At 44.1% G+C, this 25,518-nt stretch overlaps 1 protein-coding gene across 4 annotated transcripts in view; it reads left to right on the plus strand.

Moving 5' to 3' along the window:
* The window catches only part of tet3 (tet methylcytosine dioxygenase 3), a 30,743-nt gene extending 9,745 nt beyond the window's left edge, over window positions 1-20,998 (plus strand). For 2 of the 4 annotated variants that reach the window (XM_058635347.1, XM_058635344.1), the window contains 9 exons: window positions 3,344-6,272; window positions 8,733-8,823; window positions 10,411-10,504; window positions 11,267-11,475; window positions 13,408-13,558; window positions 13,645-13,734; window positions 13,858-13,995; window positions 14,115-14,463; window positions 14,629-20,998. In XM_058635347.1, coding sequence (XP_058491330.1) covers window positions 3,392-6,272; window positions 8,733-8,823; window positions 10,411-10,504; window positions 11,267-11,475; window positions 13,408-13,558; window positions 13,645-13,734; window positions 13,858-13,995; window positions 14,115-14,463; window positions 14,629-16,412 — 5,787 coding nt within the window. In that variant the 5' untranslated portion in view covers window positions 3,344-3,391 and the 3' untranslated portion in view covers window positions 16,413-20,998. Of the gene's footprint in view, window positions 1-621; window positions 1,001-3,343; window positions 6,273-8,732; window positions 8,824-10,410; window positions 10,505-11,266; window positions 11,476-13,407; window positions 13,559-13,644; window positions 13,735-13,857; window positions 13,996-14,114; window positions 14,464-14,628 lie in introns of those variants that run through there. The other 2 variants (XM_058635348.1, XM_058635345.1) reach the window with 2 other exon arrangements.
* The last annotated feature ends 4,520 nt before the right edge of the window (window positions 20,999-25,518 follow it).

The raw sequence follows: 25,518 nt of genomic DNA on the forward strand, positions 1-25,518 counted from the left end.
AACTGACGTGAGTGTGGATGCGAAAGATAACGGACATTGAGGAACCATTTTTAAGTGGCTTCTCCTTTTGCCCAGGGTTAGATGTCGAGCGAGGAAGAAAATCTCCATGAGGAAAACAGATACCTTCTGCGGAAGGAGGAAATGTCGTTGTGAGTTGAGAGTGTGTGAATTTTGCTCGCCAGCCGCTCGCTGCTTTGCCCCTGGAATCAACAAGCGATCGTCTGTCTTTGCAGAAACTGCTAGTACTTGGCTTTTGTGGATCAGCAAACACAACACAATCAAAATGTAACATCATCTCATGCAGTAGAGTAAGCAATGTTAAAGGGCACGGATAGATACAAAGAGAGAGAGAGAGGCTTTCTCATTGCTAAGAGCTCTGCTGCACTGTGCTGTTTCCTAGGCTGCCGCTACGAGTGACTCGCCCTCACATTTCAGTCTGTTTCTGCTCACTGCATACTCCTCCATTCCATCGTACGTGCCCGCTGTGGCTCAGATAATGGCCTCTCGCTCTGCACACACTGAAGAGAGAGAGAGAGGAGATGGAGGGAGAGGCTGTGTGAGAGGGAGGGGAATGGAGGGAGGGAGGGGAATGGAGGGAGGGGGGTCGGGGGGAGGCTGCGAAGAGAAGCCGACTGCATGTGTTGCCGAGAGAAAGAAAGAGGATATTGAAAAAAGGCAGGGAGGAGCAGACAGAGATAATGAGAAAGGAAAAAGGAGAGAACAGAAAGCACTGGACATAAGGAAGCAAGGGAATAAGAAACGTATGTGCTGTGCAGGGGGAAGGTGTGTTGTGTGTGTGTGTGTGTGTGAATGCATGCATGTGTCTTTCGGCTCTCTCTCTGTCTGTGCGCTGCACACACTGGAAGAAATGAATAGGAACAATCTAACAAGGCCACACTGCTTGCAGGCTGCTATGTCGGCACACGAGTCTCATGCTCCTCTCTGTGTCCGCCTCTGCTCTCTGCTGTACAACCAACTGCACCTGGACGTCTAGGACCGTGTAAGTACGCGCCGCTGGTCCTCAGGCTCTTTGCCGGCTTCATATTGTCAGCGTCTCTGTTTCATGTTTCTGCTCAGCACGGCAGCAGCGGAAGGGGAGGGGGGTAGAGGCACAAGCAGGAGGATAAGGGGGTGTTGTGTATCTAGGATTTAGGTTCAGCTGTCTATTCACGAGCTGAACTTAACCCCCTCACGACCATCGGTAGTATCTTTACACACTTTACCGCTTCCCTCCAGCTGTGTGTGTTGTTCTTGTTTTGTCAGGGTCACTGTTAAACACAGCTCACTTTGCCTTCACACACACACACTTCACAGCTTTGAAGACATCTCTTGTTTAAAGGGCTCCCAGACACGAGGACCTTGTCTACCAGGTTCTGTAAGATCTGATCTGGTTTGGTGTGTTGATGCTTTTGGATGCAGTCGCTGGTGTGTCAAGTCTGTACAAATATGTGCATGTTTGTGTATTTGTGAGCGACACAGTTAAAGGGAGGGCAGACATAGAGTAAATATTGGTCCAAGCACGTGACTTGTTCAGGAGCAGGCAGCCTGGAGGTGTAATCATTATTTATAGTGTTTTCATCTAAGACCAGGATATACTCACAAAAAAAGTCAGTAAAGGTTATGTGTGGTGTCACATTTGTCACGAGGAAAACATCATCATTTAAATATGCTGTGCTCTAAACTCATGTGACTTCAGGCTGTGGTATTTGTGTTGTATGTGTATCTGTGAGAAAAAGAGGAAAAGAGAGCGTCAGTGTGTGACTGACACTACATGACTGTGGGATGTTTGGTTGTGCAGTGTTGCAGTCACTCTGTTTCAACACTGCAGTTCTCATAACTGCCGTGCACAGCAACTCCCCCCCCCCCCTCCTTCCTCTTTCCCGTCTGATGCCACTGATAGTGCAGACATGAGGCCTCTCACGTATTGCATGCCGGCTGTTCACTGCTACCCCCAACCCCACACCACCTCTCTCCAATAGTATAGCCGCCCCCCTGGGATCCCCCATCAGACACCCGGCGCAGAAGGTGGATTGAAAAGAGCTGAGCATAAAGCCTGTCCAGTAATTAACCACTTCAAAAGCTTATTTCAGTAATATTCAAATGATGTGGAAGCTGGACGCCAGGCTCACTTCTACTGTCATACACTGATGGATCTACAAACATAATCCACCTTTCTTCTTTCTGGCTGGAGATAATAGAATACTGGGCAGTTTTTCATTGATCTGAATCAGGAAGTAGTTTTATTTTATGTTTTGCTGTGAGTGTCCACTGGCTGGGTTCAGGGCATGTGTGTAAAATATCATAGTCCACTTTTCATTATGCTCTCTGGTCAGTGAGGATTGTGCAGTTTATATTTAAGGTTATATTGTGGAGTGTGAAGCACACAGTCGGTGACTGTTTGTTGGCTATATTTTGTTCTGTTTATAGTAAACTCTCAATTGTCATTACTGGTGCACTGGCTCCTTAAAAAGCATTGATATTATCGGTCTGCCATTGTTTTTGTTTCACAATAGCAGTTAGAATCCACTGCTCAGCCACAACATGAACTCTGTCAATGATTTCTCAGCCTGCCCTTGGTTTATCTATGTTTTCTGTTCTTCTCCCGATCCATTTAACTGTATCTATGAGGAACTGACTTGGGCTGGATACTGTTTGCGAGCATAATTCAGGTCATCTTCCTTAAACAGAAAACTCAGATTAGTGATTGTTTAGACAATGAGAAGACTCCCTACATACTAGAATTAACAGGATGATTTGAAATAATATGACACAAGGTCAGTTTTACAAATGTTACAAATGTGGTGACTGCCTCTAAACTAGTGTCCTGACCAAATAAGCGTAATGTCATAACACCAGGTCATCTTCAAACAAGACTTTCTTTCACTTTTTTTGACAAAGAATGTCAGTATTTGCAGCTCTACTCTAGGGTCAGCAGTACTTACTGAATCTTATGACTCTGCTGTTATCAACCGGGGCATGGTCTTGGCTTATGGATGATTTAGATGAGATGTTCATTGTCATATAATCACTGAATGACTGTATGTTACATTTATTTTGGCTTTGCATTTAAAGGTCTATTTTGGATGGAAATAATTTGGGTTTGTGTTCCTGTGTGGTTTTAGACTCTCAGTTTAGCTGCAGTTTGTTGCTACAATCATTTTTCAACACTCAAGAGAAAACCTTTGCTCAGATTAACATCAAATTTATTATAATTGTTTTTCACATTACACATGAGCATATCTGGGTGATCATAGTGCAGTGTATGTTTTTTGCACAGCAGTCTTGCATTTACTGTACTGGCTTCTTGTAACCTCACTGACCTTGCTGTATGTTTCTCTTCCAGATTGTTCACGAAGTCACTTCAGTGGATGGCCTCAGAAGTGGAGGCCAGATGGAAATTGGGTCACATGACCGCCTCCAGGAAGGCGTGCTGAGCCTGGAACTGGCCAATGGGGTGAATCGCTACCGTAATAATGATGAGGCATCTATACAAACAGAGCAGCAGAGGGCAGGAGGTGTGCCACCAGGGCAATGCTGGGTGGAAGGACATGGCAAAGGCGGTGACACCCAACAACAGCAGCCATGTTGGAATAACAGCAGTGGTGCAAATCCCAGTGAGCCTGTCCATCATGCAAACATGGAGGATGCCCACAACCTGGTGGCTTTTTCTGCTATCGCTGGCTCCCTGCCTCCTTCCTCCTCCTCTTCCTGCCCTCTTGTGCAGCCTAACACAGCCCAGTTATATGAGCAGTTCATCCAGGAGATGGGCGCTGAGGGGGCTCAGGTCCGACACTCTGCAGGAGCTCCAGAGGTGAGCTGCCAACCTCCAAGGGACCTGAACACCCTACAGACCGCACTAAACCAGGCTAAGCATGGACGAAAGCCCCCTAACTGCAACTGCGATGGGCCTGACTGTCCAGACTACCTTGAGTGGCTGGAGAAGAAGATTAAGTTAACAACCAATGAGGATCAAAGTGCCCACAAGATCACTAATGCCACCCCACAATTACAGCCTCATCCACAGCAACCCCTTTTGCAGCATCAGTCTCAGCCATATGCCCAGGTGAATGGTGGCCACCATACTTCATACTCTCAGCAGCTACAGGGATCTCAAGGCCTTCACCCAGAAAAAGTGCCCTGCTCCAAACCCCCGATCCCTTGCTCTCCCCAGGTGCTCTCCATCGCTAAGGAAAAGAACGTAAGTCTTCAGACAGCCATTGCCATAGAAGCCCTGACCCAGTTATCTGGTACCAGTCCACAAGCTACTGGCTCTACAGGTCAAACCCACTACAATAGTAACCTCCATCACCACCAACATACCCAGAACCTTCCACCCCAGCTCCTCAGTGGTTCCAACATAATCCTACCATCTCCTGGCACACTCTCATCTTCCTCACGCTCTCAGTCCGTCCCTCCTCCAATACACATGAATAAGCAGCCTCCGATGTCCTGTGACAACAAAAGGCCCCAGTCCCAGGGTCAGCCGCTCCATGCTACCCCTCTCCCTCCCTCTACCTCTCCCTTCCCAGGTCAGGGAAAGCCTCCAGGAGTCAACCCCAATCCCCAGAAATGGCATCAGAGCTCAGGCAGAGGCTCTGAACAGAGGAACTCATGGATGTGTATAAAGTCTGAGTCTAAGTCTCACTTTGCTGCTGCACCTCACAGTAGCTCAGATCCCATGTCAGAGCTCAAACAGCTGCTTGGTGACACCAGTGGCAAGTTCAACAGTGCTCATTTCAAGCTTCCAGTCACACAGCAGCTCAACTTGAATCACAATGAAAGTATCCAGGCCCAGGATAACCCAGCACTATCCAGGTTAAAGCAAGGGCAAGACTCTGGTGAGCACTATCATCACACTGCATCTATGGGACATTATGGTATGGCTAATGGTCAGCAGCAAGGTCAGCACTACCCTGGCAGTCCGCTGTCACCTGGCCAAGCAACCATCAGCCACTCCACTCAGGCAGCTCTGCAACAGCACCTTCATTACAAGAGGAACCTCTTCTCTAACCCACATGCTCCCGCAACTTGCCAAAACTTGAAAAAATGGTGGCCACAGATGGAGGCAGAAAGTTTTCCCCATCTGGCCATCAAACAGGAACCCAAGGAACCCAAGAAGAGAAAAAGCAACCAGGGATCTCCTGTCATAAAGGCTATGAGTGGGATGCTTACAGGCTCTCCCCTGCTCAAACCCAAACAGATAGTTATCAAAAAGACTAAGCAGAAAGCCTCCATGCCAACCTTCCTGCCTCAAACTCAGATCACCGTACAAAAACCACCAGTCCTCATGACGGACAGAGCCCCGGCCCTGACCAGCCTGAAAGGAGGTTGTTTTCCTTCTCTGCCCTTCCACAGTAACTCCATTCAGGCTGCTGCTGTAAGCCTCCCTACCCCATCCCAATCTCAGGTATCCATTTCCAGTTTCTCAACGACGACTCACTCTTCCACTGTTTCTGCTTTATCAGAAAACACTCCAGCCTTCATGAATGAGCTGCCCCCACCTGTGGCCCCTGTAGCCAACGAGAAGTCTAAAGGAGTGGGCACCATGGCCTCCAGTAACACCAGCACCTCCATACCTCTGACCTCCACATGTCCATCCAACACCTCACAATTACGGAGTCTTATCAACTTAGACCCGAAGTATGAAGAACTGATACGCCAGTTTGAGGCTGAATTTGGGGACTCTGCCCCAGATCTATCTTCTGGTCGGCCCATGGAAGAAACTACTACAGCCTCACAACTTGGTAGTCAGCCCAAAATCAATCCACAAGACCTCAGTACCACATCATCATCCATGCCTCAGTCGGCTCCCCTAAGTCTCACAACTCAAGCCAGCGCCACACCTCATGCAAATGACCAGGAGATGGAAGTTAAAAAGGATGTGTTAGCTACCCAGAGTGAAGCAACCTTAAAGCAGGCATCCGCAGAAAGCCCCATGGAGAAGCAGGCTGAGAGACCAGACCAGGTCTCTCTGCACCAGGAGGCTATTCTAGACAAGCAGCAGCAGCCCAGCATGTTTGAGGATAAGTTCAGCATCCCACCTTCCCCGCTGCCTAAACGGATGAAGATTGAAACCTCAGGGGATATAGCAGTACTGTCCACCACATGCTATTCTGAGGAGGACACGCCGACTAAAGACAGTCTGTCCTGTTCTCCATCCCTCAGAGGCTTCCTAGAGTCTCCTCTGCGCTACCTTGACACCCCCACCAAGAACTTGCTGAATACTCCTTCCAAGGATCCACAGTCAGAATTCCCTGTCTGTAACTGTGTGGGTAAGTCAGTGTGTTGATGCTCGTTTGTATGAAACTAGCTAGCACAGAAAACACATTCAGTACAAACAATGTTCCAAAAATGACTGCATCAGTATCTGATCACCGGTCAGTATATAGTAGGTTTGTAATGAAGTGTTTCCACTGCAGCAAGTAAGCGTGCTCAAGTACAAAGAACTACACTTTAAGAATGACTTCATTTCACAAACTTTATTCCACTAGTTGATCCACACATTTCGGATGTTAGTGTTTTCAATCTTGCCCCTGCAGCGTGACCATGGATACTCGCATACTGCGACATTGAGGCAATGAAGGCAGTTGTGCCAGACATTAAAGTGGGTTTGAGTCGGAGAACAGAGCAGAACACGGGTTCAGTGCTGTGGATTTGGCAGAATCCTGCTCTGATTTGTAAACGTGCAGATGTACTTAAGTATTAAAAATAAATGAGGGACTACTATTTTTTGTAAATGTTTTAATCAGCCTCAGCTGCTAGATAAAACAAGTCTAGCTGGATTGACCTCTTCAGTACACCTACCTAACAAGACCCTGCATGTCTCTGTCCATTAAGTCATTTGTTAATGACTCAATAAATCAGAAAATAACTGTGCTAGCTACTGCACGTAACAGTTTGTTAATTTGAAGCGACCAAATATTATATTAATAATATTTCGCTCTGAGAGAAGCCCCAAAAAGTCCATGCTGCTGTTGGGTTTTAACTATAAGACAATGAATAGTTGCATAGCTGTCCGTAAACTCTGAACACACAGTGAGCAACGGGGAGAAAGCAGCTGCAGCGCAACACTTGCTAGTTGTTTACTGTTACACGTCTTCACGGTAATTCTTGGTTACACGCGGTCCTGTCTAATCCTGGTAGTACAGTGGAATGAAAATGCCTTCAACACTCATAGATGCAGTCGGTGCAGTCCCACACACACACACACACACACACACACTCAAAAGAATTTAGTATCACTCCTCCACTTCCTGCCCTGAGCCACGCCCTGGTGCCTCCCTGCACAGTTGAATCAGACCACAACACAACAACAACAAATATGTGCATGTACATACTGAAGATAATTGTATGATTATGTCGTTTTTATTTATTTTATTGCATGAAATCACATGTGTCATTAATGTACATAAGGGTCTACCGCAGCTCATTCCCGAGTCTTAAAACTGTAAAAGAATGCACATCACATTCATGCCACTGCCAAGTGAATTTACACAACACTGATTAAGCCTATCAGCTCCAGAAGTCTCTCTCTGCGCTGCTCAGTCAAGCAGTGTTTTGAATGTCGTGACATTCCCAGCAAATGATTCGTTTTACATCACAGCTGATGGCGGCAAGGAGGAAGCACAGCAGTCATATTGTGCCAGTGAAGTGGATGATAATGTGGATAAATGCTTCTGCTAACTTGGTAGATCATGTAGTCACTGCCAGTGTTTTGGTAAATACCCACAAGCCACATACTGGAGTTTTAAAGGTTATTAAACAGTTAATCAAAGAAACAAATGTTGTACTGTCCTTAGGAGCATTTATCTTTGACTAAACTTATATCAGTCACAGGTTACTTATTTAAACAAGTCTTATTTTATCTACTGGAGCTGATACAGAAGATTACTGTGCAGAAGCAAAGACACAGTTTTCTGTTTTAAAACATATCAAGATGTTAACAGAGCCATGCAATGCATTACTCTGCAATTATAGCAGCTGCACACACACAAACACAAATGTACACAGTGTGCACTTAGACACACCCTCAGAGCCTTTTAACACTCACACATACTAAGTCACTGATGCTACCTCAAACATCCTCTCCTTGATCTCCACTCATGCACCACCCTGCAATCCCAGCCCACTGGAATTCTGGGAACTAGATGTTGCAATCAGTGAGACATTCCCACGCTTCTCACACATGATTTAGCTTCTCCTTAAACAGTACAAAATACATCGAAATACAGCAGCTCTTACTGACTGACTTACTGTTGAATGTTTGTAATGTGAGTGTCTCATTTAAATGATGCAAAATAAATATCATCATATATAACATCATTAGCAAAATAAATAAGCAAATAAATGATTGATCTGATGAATGCAAAGTCCCAAAAAAGTCACATAATCATAATAGATATTGTCTTTAAATCATGTCAAAGGGAGTATAGATGTCAAAGCATGTCTGTAGTGGAGATATAGTGACCAAAAGCAGTACATGAAAATGACTGTGGCCAATAACCGCGCTGGTCTTTCATCTGTCAATGTCTATATTTGAATACAGCACTCACAATAAACCCAGTCACACGCAAACACACGCTGGTAAATTTAGTCAAATGTTGCCATACATCCTCTGTGGGTGAGACAAGGAAGTTGAAAATGAATCATAAACTGATATTAAATTTGTAAGAGTGTGAGTAAATGTCAATGCCAACGTTGGTCTTATTATACGGTGTTTTATTTGTTTCAAGAACAAATCCTAGAGAAAGATGAAGGGCCCTACTACAATCACCTGGGATCTGGACCAACTGTAGCCTCCATACGAACGTTGATGGAGACAAGGTGAGCACCTCTTCTCCTCTCCTCTGTCCTCCTTGCTTCCTGCGCCTCTTCCTCCGGCTCGAACTCCCCTCTTCCTCACATTTGTCTCTTAGGGGAAACTGTAACCCAGAATCCAGTAGTAGCAGGAAGAGCATCATCAGCATACCAGAGGGAGGACGGAAAGTTAGAAATCAAATGAGAGACAGAAAGACAAAGAGGGTGGGAGAGGATGTTGGAAGGAAGGCACAGAAGAGAAGAGAAAGTCAAATTGTAGGAGAAAGTATAAAATGTAGTGTATGTAAATAATAAAGTGTAAAACCCTCTACTTTTATGGATGTTTTTCAAGGATGAAATCCTCCAAATCAGATTGAAAACACAAGTTGGTTCCAGTCACTTTAATTGCACAAGAAAAAGTTTTGTTTGGACTGATGATGTTTCAGACACACGTGGGCACATATTTGGCTGTTATTGACTGAAATGCTGATGGTCATTAGTCTCAGAGGAGCACATGGTGGAGAGGATGTGAGGCTCGAGACCCCCGTTTTGTTGTTTGAGAGATGATGTAAGATGTTAAGACCCCATAGATCGTAGCTGACCTTTGACCAACCCCTGACCCCGGCAGGTCACCCCTGTGGTGCTAGAGCCGACTCCCCTCCCACTCTCCCTCGCCCCCCCCCAGGGTGATTCCTATTCAGTAGCAGCCCCTTGTGTCCACTGTCATTCCAAATCTGGTCAGAGCTGGAACACTCACAATGGCAGGTATTGGGCAGCCAGGGGACGTGATATGGCTTCTGACAGGTCGTGATGGTCCACCCCCACCCTTAATGCAACCTCTGACCCCTCCCTTCTACTGCACACCTCCGCACTCCATCACAAGATGCATCTGCCCGTCTAAGCTCTTTGACCCGGTGCAGATCTGCTTTTCTCAGCAGTTATAAATCTGAATTAACATTCAAAGTTTAAACTGAGATTATCTTCTGTGAACTACAGAACACTCATGTGTTCATTAACAGGAAAAACAAATCCCAGGTTGAAGTAACGAGCTGTCAAGGCCAGTCAAATTTTTCTATCATTGTCAAATGATAAACTGCAAAGTTTAAAACAAAAATGTGTTCAGAAAACCTTGTCACGTGAGCACATGGAGACAGAAACTCCACAACAACAATAACGATGTCCAACAGGAGCCGTGTGGCTGGCGTTGTGCAGGCTCTAGTGGCTTCTGATTTGCTCTAACGAGCTTGTGTGAATCTCGGCAGAGCGGTGTGAACCCATGAACCTGCTGAGCTTTGCAGTACCTGGGAAAAAATAGAAGAAATCCTCTTAATGAGGTCAGGCATGACACAAATAAATCATTGATAAACTCTTGTGTCTCCTATTACAGTACTGCATGCAAGCTGCTGAGCTGCTTCTGGATTATTTACTGTGGACATGTGTCGATCATATGATGTCAGTGTCAGTTTCTCAGTATATTATTATTCAGTTCAAACTTTATTAAAGACTCTCAAGAAGCCATTCATGTGTTTGATTGTAAGGCTGTTTTTTTCATCTCAGTCCTTCAGTCCTCAGTCAACCCAGCTCCTAACAAACTAACGTTTGTCTCCTGTCTAGGTTTGGAGAGAAAGGGGAAGCCGTCCGGATTGAGAAGGCGGTGTTCACAGGCAGAGAGGGAAAGAGCTCACGAGGATGTCCTATTGCGAAATGGGTAAGCACTATCACACACACGCAGGTGACATGAAGAGGAGAGTTTCACGTGAAACTAGTTTCCTAACAGTTAAAAGTGGCCGTTACTGCCAATTAGAAGATCTATGTTTGCTCAAGCATCTTCATCTTTGCTCAAACACCCCACGTATGAGCAAGTCTGCGACTGGCAGACTACTTTATATGGACCTGATGTTTTATTTTTAATTTGTATTTTCTAATTATTTGGAGTTTGAGAAAAGAACACAGCGGAATATAATAGCTGCATCTGTTCAAGTTTGTTAAAACAATAAATTATAAAGCCACTGTTTTGTTATATATCAATCTTTTGATCTGCCACAATAATGTGATAATGAATTTATATGAAAATACCTCAAGTTGAGGGCTTTTCTAAGTACAGATCATAATTAATTAATCGCTCAATTTTTTTAATCTCTTGACAGCACTAGTTTTAAAATGTCTTGTTTTGTCCACAAACCAAAATGTTTAACTTTTAATGATTTAATGAGCAAAGAAATAAAGAAAATATTCACATTTAAGAAGCTTAAACAATCGGAAATCTTGTTTTAATCATGAAAAAAAGCTTCAAACCGATGAATCGATGATCAAAATAGTTGTCGATTAATTTAGTAATCGATTAATATCACTAACAAATTCAAAAAAACACAATTTAATGCTTCCATCGCCACAGAGACACAGGGTGTTCACCTCACTGCCGGATGTCAGAGACGATGCTGAAATAACGCCAAGCTCTGTTTCCCACCAGGTGATTCGTCGAGAGAATGAGACAGAGAAGCTGCTTTGTCTGGTGCGTGAGCGGGCGGGTCACCGCTGTGAAAACGCTGTCATCATCATCCTCATTATGGCCTGGGAAGGAGTCCAGAGGGCACTGGCTGACACGCTGTACAATGAGCTCAGCACCACCATCACCAAATATGGCAACCCCACCAGCCGACGCTGCGGCCTGAACGACGAGTGAGTAGCCAGCGTGTGTGTGTGTTTGTGTTCCTGGTAGTTTTGGTCAAGTGCTCCACTTTTTTTTTTATCTCAAGTAATCTTTATCAGGTGTGTGAGGAAGACCAGTGTCGCCAAGGAATGTGCCTGAGTTCACAGACGCCGGTCCTCATTTATCAAACTTGCGTAGAAACTCGTGCGGATTTAGGCGTAAACTCATGATTCATGAAACGTGTGTATGCCACCCAATCCTGGTGAACCCCTGAACATCCATCCAGAGAACCCGCAGAAAACCCACACCCAGACGGGGAGAACATGCAACCACGCCCCCATATATTCACGGTTTCGAGACCTCGCCCCCTTGAGTTCACGACACTGAGATGTGGAACACGACCGAGGAGAGAAGCTTCGGAAAGGGAAGTCAGAAGTCAACAATGTGGAGAGAATTCAGCGGTCAACAGCGATTTGAATATTTCATTTATCCATTTGTGATGTTGCACAAGTCGTCTTATATTAAAGCTTTTGTTGCTTGATAAGACCTCACAATCGCCACCAAAAACAGTGTACCTGCTCCACTGTCACCTGCATGAATTATGACGTCTCCTCTGTCGTTAAAAACAATCCCTCCCCTTAAGATATATATTTTAAGTGTTGAATATATGTCACATTGTAATGTCATATATTACAATGTTTATAATCGTCATCGTTTTCCAACATTTTGCCTGCAATATCTGAAAACTTAGATACAAACTTACATTACATGTAATTTAGCAGACACTTTTTCCCAAAGCGATTTGAACTTGTCTCTGCACAGGGGGTACCGGTCTTAACCACTGAGCTACCCCACCCCTTACAGTTGAGTACGTTTGTGAACCTGTGTGTGAACAGATATTGTGTTATTATGATCTAATAACAGTTATCCACACTTTAAGAGCTATGTCTCTTTTTTTATTTCTGAGATTTTCCCCCCAACCACTGGAAGCTTGTATTTCATCTCTTATATTCTGCCTGAGGCTGAATATAAGAGCTTCATGCTGGGTTATTTGCGATCCCCTAGGTTAGGTTTTAAGTTTTGTTTTGATTTTGTTGAAATGAAAATTGAAAAGATGCTTTGTGGAAACAAAAAAATAAGCGGGTATTGGAAGAAAATAAATCGGAAGAATCTTTGCACATAAAAACAAAACCTACCAGCACTTTACAAACACAGTCACACAGTGCACTGCAAGTCCACAGTGATTTCAAACTGGCTTACACCTGGTCTGAGATTTGATCGTATGCTATGCCAAATATGGTCTGTATTTATACATGTATTTTTACTGTATTTTCTACTTTACACTACAGTTTTGCCATTCACACTTTCATACAGTGCATCTATGTGCGGCGCATTTTCTATCACTCATCTGTCACACGCTGCCTACAAAGCCGTCAGGAGCAACGAGGGGTTAAATGTCTTGCCCAAGGACACATCGGCATATAGACTAACACCCACTTTTTAAGTGTACGCACGTTTGATAAATGAGGCCCACTGTCCTGTAAGATGGGAGTCCATTACCTAAAAAGTCATTTTTGTCCCCCTTTTTTCCTTTTCACCCCAACTGGCCGAGACAGATGCTGCACATCTATGAGTCTGGTTCTGTCAGAGATTTCCTCCTTTCTTCCATAATATTGCAAGGACTCAGCCTTACTATGTTTGAGATAATGTCTGTTGTACATGCATACGTGAAACACCCAAATCCGTCACCAGCTGTTTGCACATGTAATTAAAACTGTATTAGCCAAAGGTCTCACTGAATAATGTGAATAATAATAATAACGTCGCGTGTGGACTATTATAATATGGTGTTTTATTAATGCTTCAAAAGAAATGCCCAAATTTCCTGCTCCAGATGACACACAGTGTCCACACACACAATGTACAAGCATCATTTGCGTGCCCTCTGTCTCCCCCTGCAGTCGTACCTGTGCATGTCAAGGCAAAGATTCTGAAAAAAACGGTGCTTCCTTCTCCTTCGGCTGCTCCTGGAGCATGTACTTTAACGGCTGCAAGTACGCTCGAAGCAAAATGCCACGCAAGTTCAGGCTACAAGGAGATCACCCTGAAGAGGTAAAGTCATTTGGAATAAATGTTTTTCATTTACAGTTTGATTCCTTAGCAACAACTGATGTGGGGTCCATTTTTTTTCTTGGCAGGAGGACAAACTCAGGGATAACTTTCAGATTCTGGCAACCAAGGTGGCTCCTGTATACAAACAGCTGGCCCCACAGGCGTACACTAACCAGGTTTGTATACTAAATTCATGTTGCCACTAACTATAGCTGTGCTGTTCTAGATTGTCCTACGTTTTACCTGCGATGTCCCGCATTAAAGTGAGAATTCCCTCTTGTTTCTGTCGTCGTCCACAGTGCCAGACAGAGTCCTTAGCTTCAGATTGCAGACTGGGTTTAGAGGAGGGCCGGCCGTTCTCAGGAGTCACTGCTTGCATGGATTTCTGCGCCCACGCTCATAAGGACCAGCACAACCTCAGTAATGGTTGCACAGTGGTAAGAACCCCCAGGATAATCTGAAATGTGTTTTGTGCGATCATTTCAAGTGAATACAGGCTATAATGTTTAAGTTTTAATTTATATTTCATCATTTTTTCCCTGTTTCCCTGCTTTAGGTGTGCACTTTAACTAAGGAAGACAACCGTAAGGTGGGGGAGATCCCTGACGATGAGCAGCTTCATGTGCTGCCTCTGTACAAGCTCTCTACAACTGATGAGTTTGGTAGTGAGGAGGCCCAGCGCCTCAAGATGAAGACGGGGGCCCTCCAGGTGCTTCAAGCTTTCCGCCGTGAAGTGCGCACGTTGCCTGAACCTGCCAAGTCTTGCCGCCAGCGTCGTTTAGAGGCTAAGAAGGCTGCCTCAGAGAAGAAGAAAAATAAAATCTTGCAGCAGTCAGGGGAAACTCCAGAAAAACCAGTGGTGAAGGCTGAGGTCTGCAGTTCACCTCGACCCCAAGGCAATGGAGGTGGGTTTTTGTTTTGTGTTCAACCTCTTTACTTCTCATGTAGCCTGAAATGCATTCACACTAACCTGCAAACAGAATATAAAGGACCACAGGAGAAATAAACAACTAAATGTCTTAAATAAGCTGAGTCTTTAATTTGTCTTTTATTTGTTTCAAACATTTCAGCAGTTATAAAACAAGAGATGAGGCCCAGTGTGAAGAGGGAGCCCTTCAACGGCTCAGTGGATGGTTACCCTGTGCAGGCAGCAGACCTATTCAACAACATTTATCCACAACCTCCCTACTATGCAAGGGGAGGCCTACCCCACACTGGCCAGCCTTCTATACCAGATCCCCTAAATGGTTACCATCATCCGTCCAATCTGCCCCCAGTGCACTATGGATACTACAACTACCCTCCCAATGCACTTTTCCGCCCCAAACTGAGGACCTACGAGGGTCGAAATAGCTCTTCGCCCAAAGCATGTGGTAAGGTTGTCCAAGAAGACAGGAAGCCTGATATTCAGAGCCTTCAGGCTAAACTAGCCCAGTCCTACCCGAGCCACCTAGAGCATACCAACCAGTCACACCTTAGCGCTTATAGCCAGCCTGTACAACCAGAGTACAACCAGAGCCGTCCTTCCTCCGTCTCCTCTGAGTCCTCCAACAGAGGCACTCCAATAATCAAGCAGGAGCCGATGGATGTGCCAGTCTTTGAAGGCACAGTTCCAAACCAGGGAAGGGCTCACACACCTAGCAACATCCAGCCTGCTGCTTGGCCAGGACACAAGCTTAATGGAAGTATGGTCCCCACAAACTGGGAAAGCCATCTAAACCATAAACAAAGTCCTGAAGTGTCGTCGTTAGATCTGGAAAAACAGCAGTTTCACCAGCACCCCTCTTTCCTCCAGCAGTCACCGTGCTACCCTGGCTTAAATGCGATGGTTTCTGCTGCAACATCTCTGCAGGTACCACTCTCTCCATCTCAGTCCCCTCACCCGGGCACATCACTCCCAGGTAACATGTATCAAGGCCCCCAGCGTTCTACCACCTCACGCCCAAACACCCCTGTGACACCACAGCCTGGCACCTCTCACTCAGGCTCAGTAACGCCACAGGCAAGAACCCCAGGCCCGGGCACCCCGAGGCCCTGGCCCAGTCCTGCTCCTAGTCCTCAACCAAATGCATGGGCCATGGGGCCTGCTGCTTATAGCCCTGGTTTGAAGCACAGCAATCCTGCAGGAGCTTACCCTGACAAAATCTGGTCCAAAACCGGGGAAAGCCGGTGTTCCACTCCTCTTGGTCTCCAGGAGAAGGCTTGGAAGTCTTGTGGAGGATCAGTGGCAGGCAGTACCCCGTCCCCTGCTCCAGAGGGCCGCCTCTTCCCTGATGCCCTGCAGCAGCCAGATCAGGTGTGGGATTCAAGGGGAGTGGACAGTGATATGGAGAGCAACAAGGGTCGGGAAGACGATGATGAAGAGCTGTGGTCTGACAGTGAGCACAACTTTCTAGATCCCAATATTGGGGGAGTAGCTGTAGCACCAGCTCACGGCTCCATTCTGATTGAATGTGCCCGTCGCGAACTACATGCAACCACGCCGCTCAGAAAGCCCGATCGCTCCCACCCCACGCGCATCTCACTGGTCTTCTACCAGCACAAGAACCTCAGCCAGCCCATGCACGGCCTGGCATTGTGGGAGGCCAAAATGAAGATCCTGGCAGAGCGGGCGCTGCAGAGGCAGCAGGAAGCAGCTCTGCTAGGTCTTTCCCAGGAAGAAATCAAGGCACTCGGGAAGAAACGCAAGTGGGGTGCTACGACAGCAGGTGCCAGTCCAGGACCTGGACAATCTAAAGACAAGAGGGAGGGGCCAGTGACGCGATTAGCCCCCACTTTCCATACCACCTCCACGGTTACTGTGTCTCCTTATGCCTTCACCCGCCTCACTGGGCCCTACAGCCACTTTGTCTGAGGTCAGACAGACAAACATGGACTGACAGCTACAGAGCGGTGCAGTGAAGTGCAGGCTGGAGAGAGCGATGAACACGATGAATGTCTGTCCGCTGTCTCGCAGTCTGGCGTCTCTCCATCCTGCCCCCTCCGCAGTCTACATGGAGGAGGGGACATTTTTATTGTTTTTTACCTCATGTCAGGCAGTGGTTTGGGCGTCAGACACACTGCCTGTGGTGCTCTTCCTCTCTCTTCCCTGGAGAGGAACTCTGTTGCTTTTTCTTGTTTATAGAATTTTAATGGTTCTAATTATTGCTATTATTATCAATATTATTATGATTGCTATTGTTACTGTCAATGTTGTCATTACAGGTATTATTATAATGAAGACTTGTTTGTTTTTATTATTACTGTTTTCATTAATGTTATTAATGATGTGTTTTTTTGTTTTTTTTAACCAATCAGTCTGAATCAGTCGGACTCAATGTCGTTTTCCATGTTTGGAAAATGTTTGCCCTATTTTTCTGTTTGCTTTTCTTTGTTCTTGTCAAGCGTGTGCTTAGAGGAGGAGGCGGAGCCATTATCTGACTGACGAGACAGCAAATCAATATTACAGTGATCACATGGCATGACTGCCTATGAGCAGGCTTGCCTTAGATATCTTTCTTCATACTGACAATATTATGATATATAGCTTTAATGTTATTGTATTTAGGCATCATTTAAAGGATCATTTGGCTAAAGTTTTAAAGACACAAGTCTACTTTTCTATTATTATAAATAGTGAACTCTAGTGGGAGGAAAATCATCAGCAAAACTGAACTCTGCTTCTTTAAAACTCCACACAGAACAACAGAAGAGTTTGGTTCATTTGCAGAGACTTTATGACTCAAGTGAAACAAGTGCAATCATTCTGGTGCAAATGGTAGAAACAAACGCCACCCTCTGACCCCACGTTACTGCTCGTCTTGGCTTCAGATGATGTACTCCTCCTCCGCCTCTTCTTCTTCACCCCCGAGCTTTCAAATGGTGCTCAACTTTTAGCTCTGATCATTTTTCATTCCTCCACTCCTCATGGCTCTTGATGCTGTACTTGTTCTGGTGCTCCAGCTCAGATCTGGATCAAATAGGATTTGCAAGGTCCTCCGCTATGATGTTTTGACCCAGGTGGAGTAACAACAACACCATGTTTGGGATTATTTGGAAACATATCATGCAAACATATACAGAACGGTCTCCTGTGTGGAAGAGATTCCACAAAATGAATCACATTGCAAATGCCATTTGACACAGATCAGCAATTACCACAGAGATACAACAGGTGGCACTCTTAATCTTCCAATCACGTTCATGTAGGTTTGAGCACTTCCCAATGTAAACTCTAGAGGGCAGCAGTGGCTGCCGTTTCTTATTGGTGTATTCAAAACAAATCTAGAAGCACTTGTGATTCCCTCAGAAACCAGTCGAGCCTTGCATTGCTGCCTTGACCATCTATGGCCTGTAGAGGGGGCTCTCACACCCTGCCTGGCCTCAGCGAAGCAGCTCAAGGTAAAGCTGATCTTTGACCCACTGAGGCACAAATGTGATTCACGTCCACCCTGGGTCAGAGCAGAGGGGAACAGTGCTTTTGGTGCTTGTAGACTCACTCTGGTGCTCTCCTATGACACTTGATTTCCTGTGAAGGGCCAGCCCCTTCCTCTGCACGGTGCTGAGTGACGCGTGTCCTTCTGCAGGCACCACAGAACCAGCCAATCAGCGTGTCCACCTGCCTTGTGGCTGCAGCTCTTGTCACTGGGTCTAAGAACTGGTTCCTTTTGAGTGTGTGTTTTTTTTTGCAGTTAATCGCAGGTTTTTATCTCACACGTAAAGTACACTGTACACGGCGGAGAAAGCACAGTCATTCAACACGGTCCCGAGAGATGAAGAGAGGTTACTGTAGCTTCTAGGAGTTGGCATCAAATGCATTCAGTCACTGGATCTCTCACTCTGTGTGTGTGTGTGTGTGTGTGTGTGTGAGAGAGAGAGAGAGAGAGAGAGTGAGTGTGTGTGTGTGTGAGAGAGAGAGAGAGAATGACGTAATGCATGAGCCTGTAAAAGAGAAAGAACCAAAGAGAGAGACTTATTTGACAAAGCCCCGTGAAATCACTCGTTTTCATTGTGATGGAAATGGAAATGAACATGAGCGGCTGACAAAACTTAACACATGCCAACTCTTGGATGCTGTGTGTGTCATCATCATCATCATCATCTGTGAAAGACCCTGTTGCCTCTCCAGAGGGTCTCCAGCTCTCTACCTCACGCTGTAGAGACACTGGTCACAATTACAACTTGCTACTGAGGGCAAAGAATCATGCATATGTCCCGTTTCTAGATCTCCTCACTCGTTTGAACCTTCCCCTCTTCACTGTTATTTATTACTACATGGTGATAATAATGATTGTCTTTAATGTTTTATTTTGTTTTTCATCTTCTTTTTTTTTTTATATAGCTAATACAAATTGTACATACAGAAGAAATGTTTTATAAAAGCACTTTCAATCTTGATTTTAATGACAAAAAGAAAGAGCCGAATATTGACAACTTGAAGCTTAGGTTTTTTTTTGTTTTTTTGTTTTTGTTTTGTTTTCCTCAAGAGAGAGATGAAAAAAAAATGTAAATATTAAAATATTTAGGTAAGATTATTTAACTGGTGAGGATAGTAACTGAACCATAAATGGGGGGTATTTTGAAGTCTCTGAGAGCCCTAACAACAGTAAACAACACTTGAACCCAATGTGTTGAGTGTAATTGTGTGCTTTGTAACACTGTTGTTTAGTACTGTATCCCACGTCAGCATGTCACTGACAAATCCTCATCTAACATGAGGCCACACCTGTCTGACCAAAAGAGACAGTTCTATTTTTTTTCTATACATTTTACAGCAGAAACTCTCCCGTCACTGACGAACACAAATGTCACCTTTCGTTTGAGCCGATGTGTGTGTTGTTGTAGGACATCATTCATGAAGATGCGCCGCCTGAGCGGAGAAGATTGAAGCTCTTGTCATGTCTGTATCGTACATGTGAAGCTGGTGCCAGCAGCTGGTTAGCTTAGCTCCGGTGGTGCCGTAGGTGACATCTATGCTTAAGCTTAAGTTAAGATTAGCTCATGACCCAACATGTCATTTTCCACAAACTGGTTTTCTTTAAGTCTTCGGACAGATGGGAGCAAAACACTCAATCTTCTCTTCTACCCCACAATGTAACACCAGTTAGTTTTGTGCGAAACCAGCAGCAGAGCCACGTGTTGGAACACACTGTGGAAAGTCAATCAGTTTTTGGCACGTCATAAAACGACCACTGTGTTTTTGTCAGTTGTGACAGACGATTGAGTCCGACTTTACATGGAGCTGTTATCTAATCCAGTTCTCAGTAACATACTAAGTATGCACTTAGCATACAAATCATCGCGCCCGCCCCCTACCTGTGTGAAAGCATTGTGTTTGATGCGTGTGAAGATAATTGCATACATATATTATGTGTGGTGCAGACAGGATATGCTTTACTCTTTAATCACGATGCATGGCCCTTATTACACACACACATACACACTTGCATAATAAAGGGTGCTGAGGATACATGATATCTTCTAACTTAATAACTGTATATTTCTGATAGGCGGTGCTCGCGCCAGGAGCGTCCTCTCAAGGCGAGGGGGGAGGGGTTGGTTAGCTGGTGCTGTTATGATGCTATACCTTGAATTCACTGTGTGTTCACAAATCTGATCAATGACGACCACAAATATTTCCTTCCTGTGTTCCCTGAATGTCCAGAGAACTTTGCTTTTGATCACAGCAGTTCTGCTGCCCTGGTGCTGACTTTAGCAAAAGTCTTGTTACAAACGCTACTAATTGACATCTCTTTTTTTGAGGGTAGGGGGCGCTCCAACGGTCAATCAACCTCTCTATTAATATTCATTCCATGTTGTACTTGAAGTCATTTAAAAATAGGACGAGATATAGAGTCATATTATGTAAGGACTGTTATCTGGGGGTTGACATTTGGTGCAGCGCAAGTACCAAAGTGTGTGGAAACGATGTTTTGAGTTTGTTGTATATGTTCACGTTAACTGAATGCTAAGATATTTGAACAATACAAGAATAGCAGTCGTGTGCTGCCTCCCTCTTCCTCCTCCTGGTCATGCACTTCCTTTACTCGACCCCTCTCTTTCTCTTTGTATATTTTCTCTCTCTCTTACACACACACACACACACATAGATATACACATGCATCTTACTGTGTATGGCCCACTTTTAAAAGTCTATCAACACTTCATTTGATTAACACTCTAAATTTGAGACTTGGACCCTGGCCCATACAAAAAAAAAAGAAAAGAGAAAAAAAAGAACTAACACAACTGGCAGCTACATTCCTTTTTGAGTTTTGGGATTGTTCGAGGTTCTTTATTTTTCATGTCAAAGATGCAGTATGTAAAAAAGTGTTTTTGTTCAGCCTCTCTCTCTATTTGTAGCTGTATGGTGTTTTATGTGAATACATAGTGTATGTGGTAAACAGCCCACAATATTGTTTTATGTCACACAATAAATAAAAACATTGAAGTGAAACCGTACTTGGCTGCGTTTTCTGGTCAAGCTGCAACCAATGAACGTTTTGCATTTGTGCCATTCTTCACAGCGCCCCCTCAGGTCAAACACCTATGGAGTGGGCCGAAATTTAGTTCCGCCGAATTTTCACGAAATATGGTGGGAACATCGTTTGGCCCAAGACGCACAAAAAATCGCATTGGGACCATGACCTCGACTCAACAGGAAGTCGGCCATTTCAGATGCTTTTGTCCACTTCTATGTTTAAACGTACAGTTCATTCCGGCTATAAGAATGTGCAATATATTGTGTCTTATATCCTTTTTTCCAGCACAACCTAGGCAATCTGCGATATAAAATGAATCATAACGTTGACTCAACATCACATAAGGCGACGGGAAAAAAAACATGAGAATATGTGACACACAACACGATAAACACACATCCAGGACGTCCATATAAGGAGTGGTGTATTATTCCCATGACAATTTACCAAGGGTGCACGTGCATGTGAGCACTGTTATTTACCATTATATGGAGCAAATAATTGTGAATCAAGTGAATTGATTTAACTGATTCACTCATTTTATTGAGACCTACTACTGTTCATTTGTCTGCAGTATTTTTAGGTGCAGATTGAGCACAGAACCCTGAGAGGAACCATGTGTCTGACCACCTGCTGCTCAGCCTCATGGACCAAGGAAGGGGCAACGTTGCCATGATGCTGGGGCTCGCTGCTCTAAAGCTGTGTGTGGAAAAAGCTGCTTTTATCTGGTGAGACCTGATATTAGAATTCAGGTTAGTGTTAATGACCCTTATGTACAATTACAAGTGGCATTCACAGCTCTACCAGCGGTTTGACAGGGGCTTATTTTTCAGTCCTGGGTTTGCTGGCCCTGTACCACTCAAACAGCCAATGACCAGGGTGGAGTGAGTCCTTTAGGATGGTGTTGGAGGTCCTCCAGTGTGGGTATAGGGAACATCCGATGACCTTCTCAGCCATTTTGGTGACCCTCTGGAGCTCTGCCCTGTTAGCCAGCATGCAGCTGTGGAAAACCACGCACAGAGGCAGTAGGTGAGGATGCTCTCCATGCTGGAGCGGTAGAAGGAAACCAGCTATCTCTGGTTGGTGTTCTTCCTTTTGAGGATTCTCAGAAAGTGGAGTCTCGGATAATGGATAGATAATATTGTCCTCTTAGCTGGGAATGTGTTCCACCGCCTCTACCTCTGGACCACAATGGATCATTCAAAAGGGGTAAACTAAGATTAGCTAAACCTCTCCAAAACTGAACTGCTGCTCTTGCCAAGCCAACATCATAGCATCTGCAATAGTATTGACTCCCTCTCTCTGGCTCCTTCCAAGACAGCAAGAAACTTGGGTGTCATTATTGATGACCTTTACAGAACATCTGTCGCCTGGTCATGTTGCTTTGCACTATTCAATATAAGTGAAATCAGACCTTACCTAACTCAACAGGCTCCAGCTCCTAGTACAGGATCTCCCGCCTTGACTACTGCAAAAGCAACACCCTGCTCAAGACAATCCAGACTCTATTCACATTAAACACACTTAGCAAAGGGGAAATGTTTTCATGCAGCACATCCACAGAAACAGACACACACACATATTCAAACTCCCAAGGTCGCTCTTGACAAATAGGCCGCAAATGGTTGCCACATTTTTATCAAAGCTTATCAAAGTCAAACCCTCTCCATATTCAACAAAGTCTTGTTTGTTCCACAAAGCGTTAAGATATTCCTTTTTGCAATAACCATGCCTTATTGCATTGTCATGCCCTTGCAGGTGGTGTTAAGCTCGTAGGTCTCCGGTTCTGCTGGTACAATATAACAGTAAGTGAAGCCATGGACACGGAAATCAATGTGAAAAGAAGCATTTCAGGTGCACACGTGTGGTGGCCGCGACATGCGACCACCCTCCTACTGAACTCCTATAACACACACGTGCGGTGCTTTTTTTAACTTTTTTCCTCGAAAATGGAGCATAATTTACAAAATTGACATAATTTACAGCAGGGAACGCTCATTAAATCCCACTTCAAAGCCATCCATCCATCCATTATCTACCGCTTTATCCTCCACCGGAGGGTCACAGGGGTGCTGTGCCAATCTCAGCTGACATAGGTACACCCTGGACAGTTGGCCAGTACATCGCAGACTGAATATAATACACAAGATATTTAACCCTTAGAACATTACTATGTTTAAACATACAGTATATACAGAGGGTATGGGAATGTGCAATATAGAGTGTTTTATATCCTTCTTTTCAGCACAACCTAGACAATCTGATGAAAAAAAGAACACATTTTCACCAACTATATAAACACACCTGAGCAAAAAGTACTCAAAATGTTTAAAATCGGACCGAATTTGTGAAATTTGGAAATACGTTCACTTGGCTCGTTTTTAAGAACAATAAGAAAAGAAAAATGATATAAAAATATGATATAAAATGAATCATAACTTTGAAACAATACATAAGAAGCATTTTTTTTTTTAGCACTAAGGGTTAAGTAAACGAGTCTGCAATGATGCTGAAGTTGGCATGGAGATTCGTACACTATTAAACCTCAGTAAGTGTAAATGTGCCAGAACTCTCCTGCCTAGAAACAGCGGTGAATCAGCGGATAAATGTGCTGTAATTTCTGACATTATGACACACAGCTATATTTATCAAAGAGGCTGGATGAAACAAATCAAATGGCCTCAAAGACATTAAGTACTAGACCACTTTCTACTTTTAAAAATACACATGACATCAGTGGAGGGAAAAAAAGAATCCCTTTTAAGAGGAAGAAATCTCTTACTCTAATGGCACATTTCCTCCGGCTTTACTCTCCTCGCCACGCCACGGCACGGTTTAAGTAGTGTTTCTACTAGCATAGTACCTGGTACTATTTTCAGTACCTCAACTCGAGGTTCCAAAAGCAGGCTGAGTAGGTACTATGTGATGATTGGTCAGACCGCCGGCCTGAGTGCCGTCACAGGAAGTCCCACGTCCCACACACAAATCAAGCCGAACAGCGCCAAACTGTAGACCACTTAAAACTACTTAACAGGCACTTTTTTTGAAGTGGAGATGCAACCTTAATCGTGCCGTGTCGTGCCATAACTATCTATTTACTACTGCGCGTAGCAATCATTCCCTTGGGTTTATGGTTACTAAAAAAACATTTATTTGACATGACAGTGCCCCCATCTGGTTATAATTTGCTTTACATTTAACCCTTAGATCTGTGCCGCAGGTGCACCCATGGTAATTTGCTGTGGGAATAATACACAACTCCGTATTCATATATTCAGGCTTAAAAAAAAAATGCATTTTTTTTTTCGTTATGTGTTGTTGAGTCAAAGTTATGATTCATTTTATATTACATTTTTAGTTGTGATTTAAAGCAGCAATAATTGTGTAGAAGTCACAAAGTTAGACCGTTTTTCTTTTGTTTTTGTCCCTAAAAACGAGCCAAATTCAATCCGATTTGGTGAAAATTAACTCCTTTTTTTTCATCAGAAAAAAAAAAATGTAAAAAAAAAAAAAGTAGCTGAAATGCTCTATGTTCTAAGAGTTAATTGAGGCCAGTCCTCAAGAGTAAAACATGTTTTAGGTGACATTTTACCCCCTGAATTTTCTCACTCAGTTGAAAATTGTTTCCACTCAGGCTGAAACAATCTGTCAGCCTTGAAACGTCTTAAACATCTTTATGTGACATTTCATAGTGATTTTATGTTTTCATCTTGGTAGGAACAAAACGTACTGTGACGGACTGTAATTTATTGATGGTCCCTAGAGGGAAGTCCCGGTGGTGATGGATGATGGATGGAGCGCGCGCTCGCAGTCGCTTTCCTTCACTGACGCTGGGTGACACTGAAGACGCGCCTCGCGCTCTTGTCTTTCACACTCAACCCAAACTTGGGCAGAGACACGGAGGACAAGCCACGGAGACACGGAGGACAAGCCACGGCACTGCGGGTTCGTCTGAGACAGATGTGAGTTATTTTCTTGTTTCTTTCTTCTTCTACACACATTCTTCTGAGTGGACACGGATTCACGCCACATCTGCTGCTGCCGTCTTCGCCTTGTCTTCGTCTCACAGATGTTTCTTCTTCTTTTTAAAGAAACTAAAGTTGACGGTGAAATTTGAACTTTAAACAACATTTTAACAACACATTTCACAAAGACATAGACTTTCTGTGTCGTTATAATAATAATAATAATAATAATAATAATTATCACAATAATAATAATAACAACAACAACAACAATAATAACTGTTTTTGAAAATTGTATTTAATAGGTTTTGCATTTTATTTTAACATAGAAAAAGCATGTGAAACAACACAATAACAGACAAACATCTCCATCTGATGAAAGAATAACAAAGGAGTCACAAAATTGCTTAACCTCAATTGATATAAATGTGCCAAATATCTGTCTGTGACAAACCCATACATGAACTGAATATTAAAGACAAAAGCAAAATACTTCACAAGTTTCTGAGAACAGGAGAGACAGGAGAGAGTCCTT

This window comes from Solea solea, chromosome 8 (assembly GCF_958295425.1).
Source record: "Solea solea chromosome 8, fSolSol10.1, whole genome shotgun sequence".
Lineage (NCBI taxonomy): Eukaryota > Metazoa > Chordata > Actinopteri > Pleuronectiformes > Soleidae > Solea > Solea solea.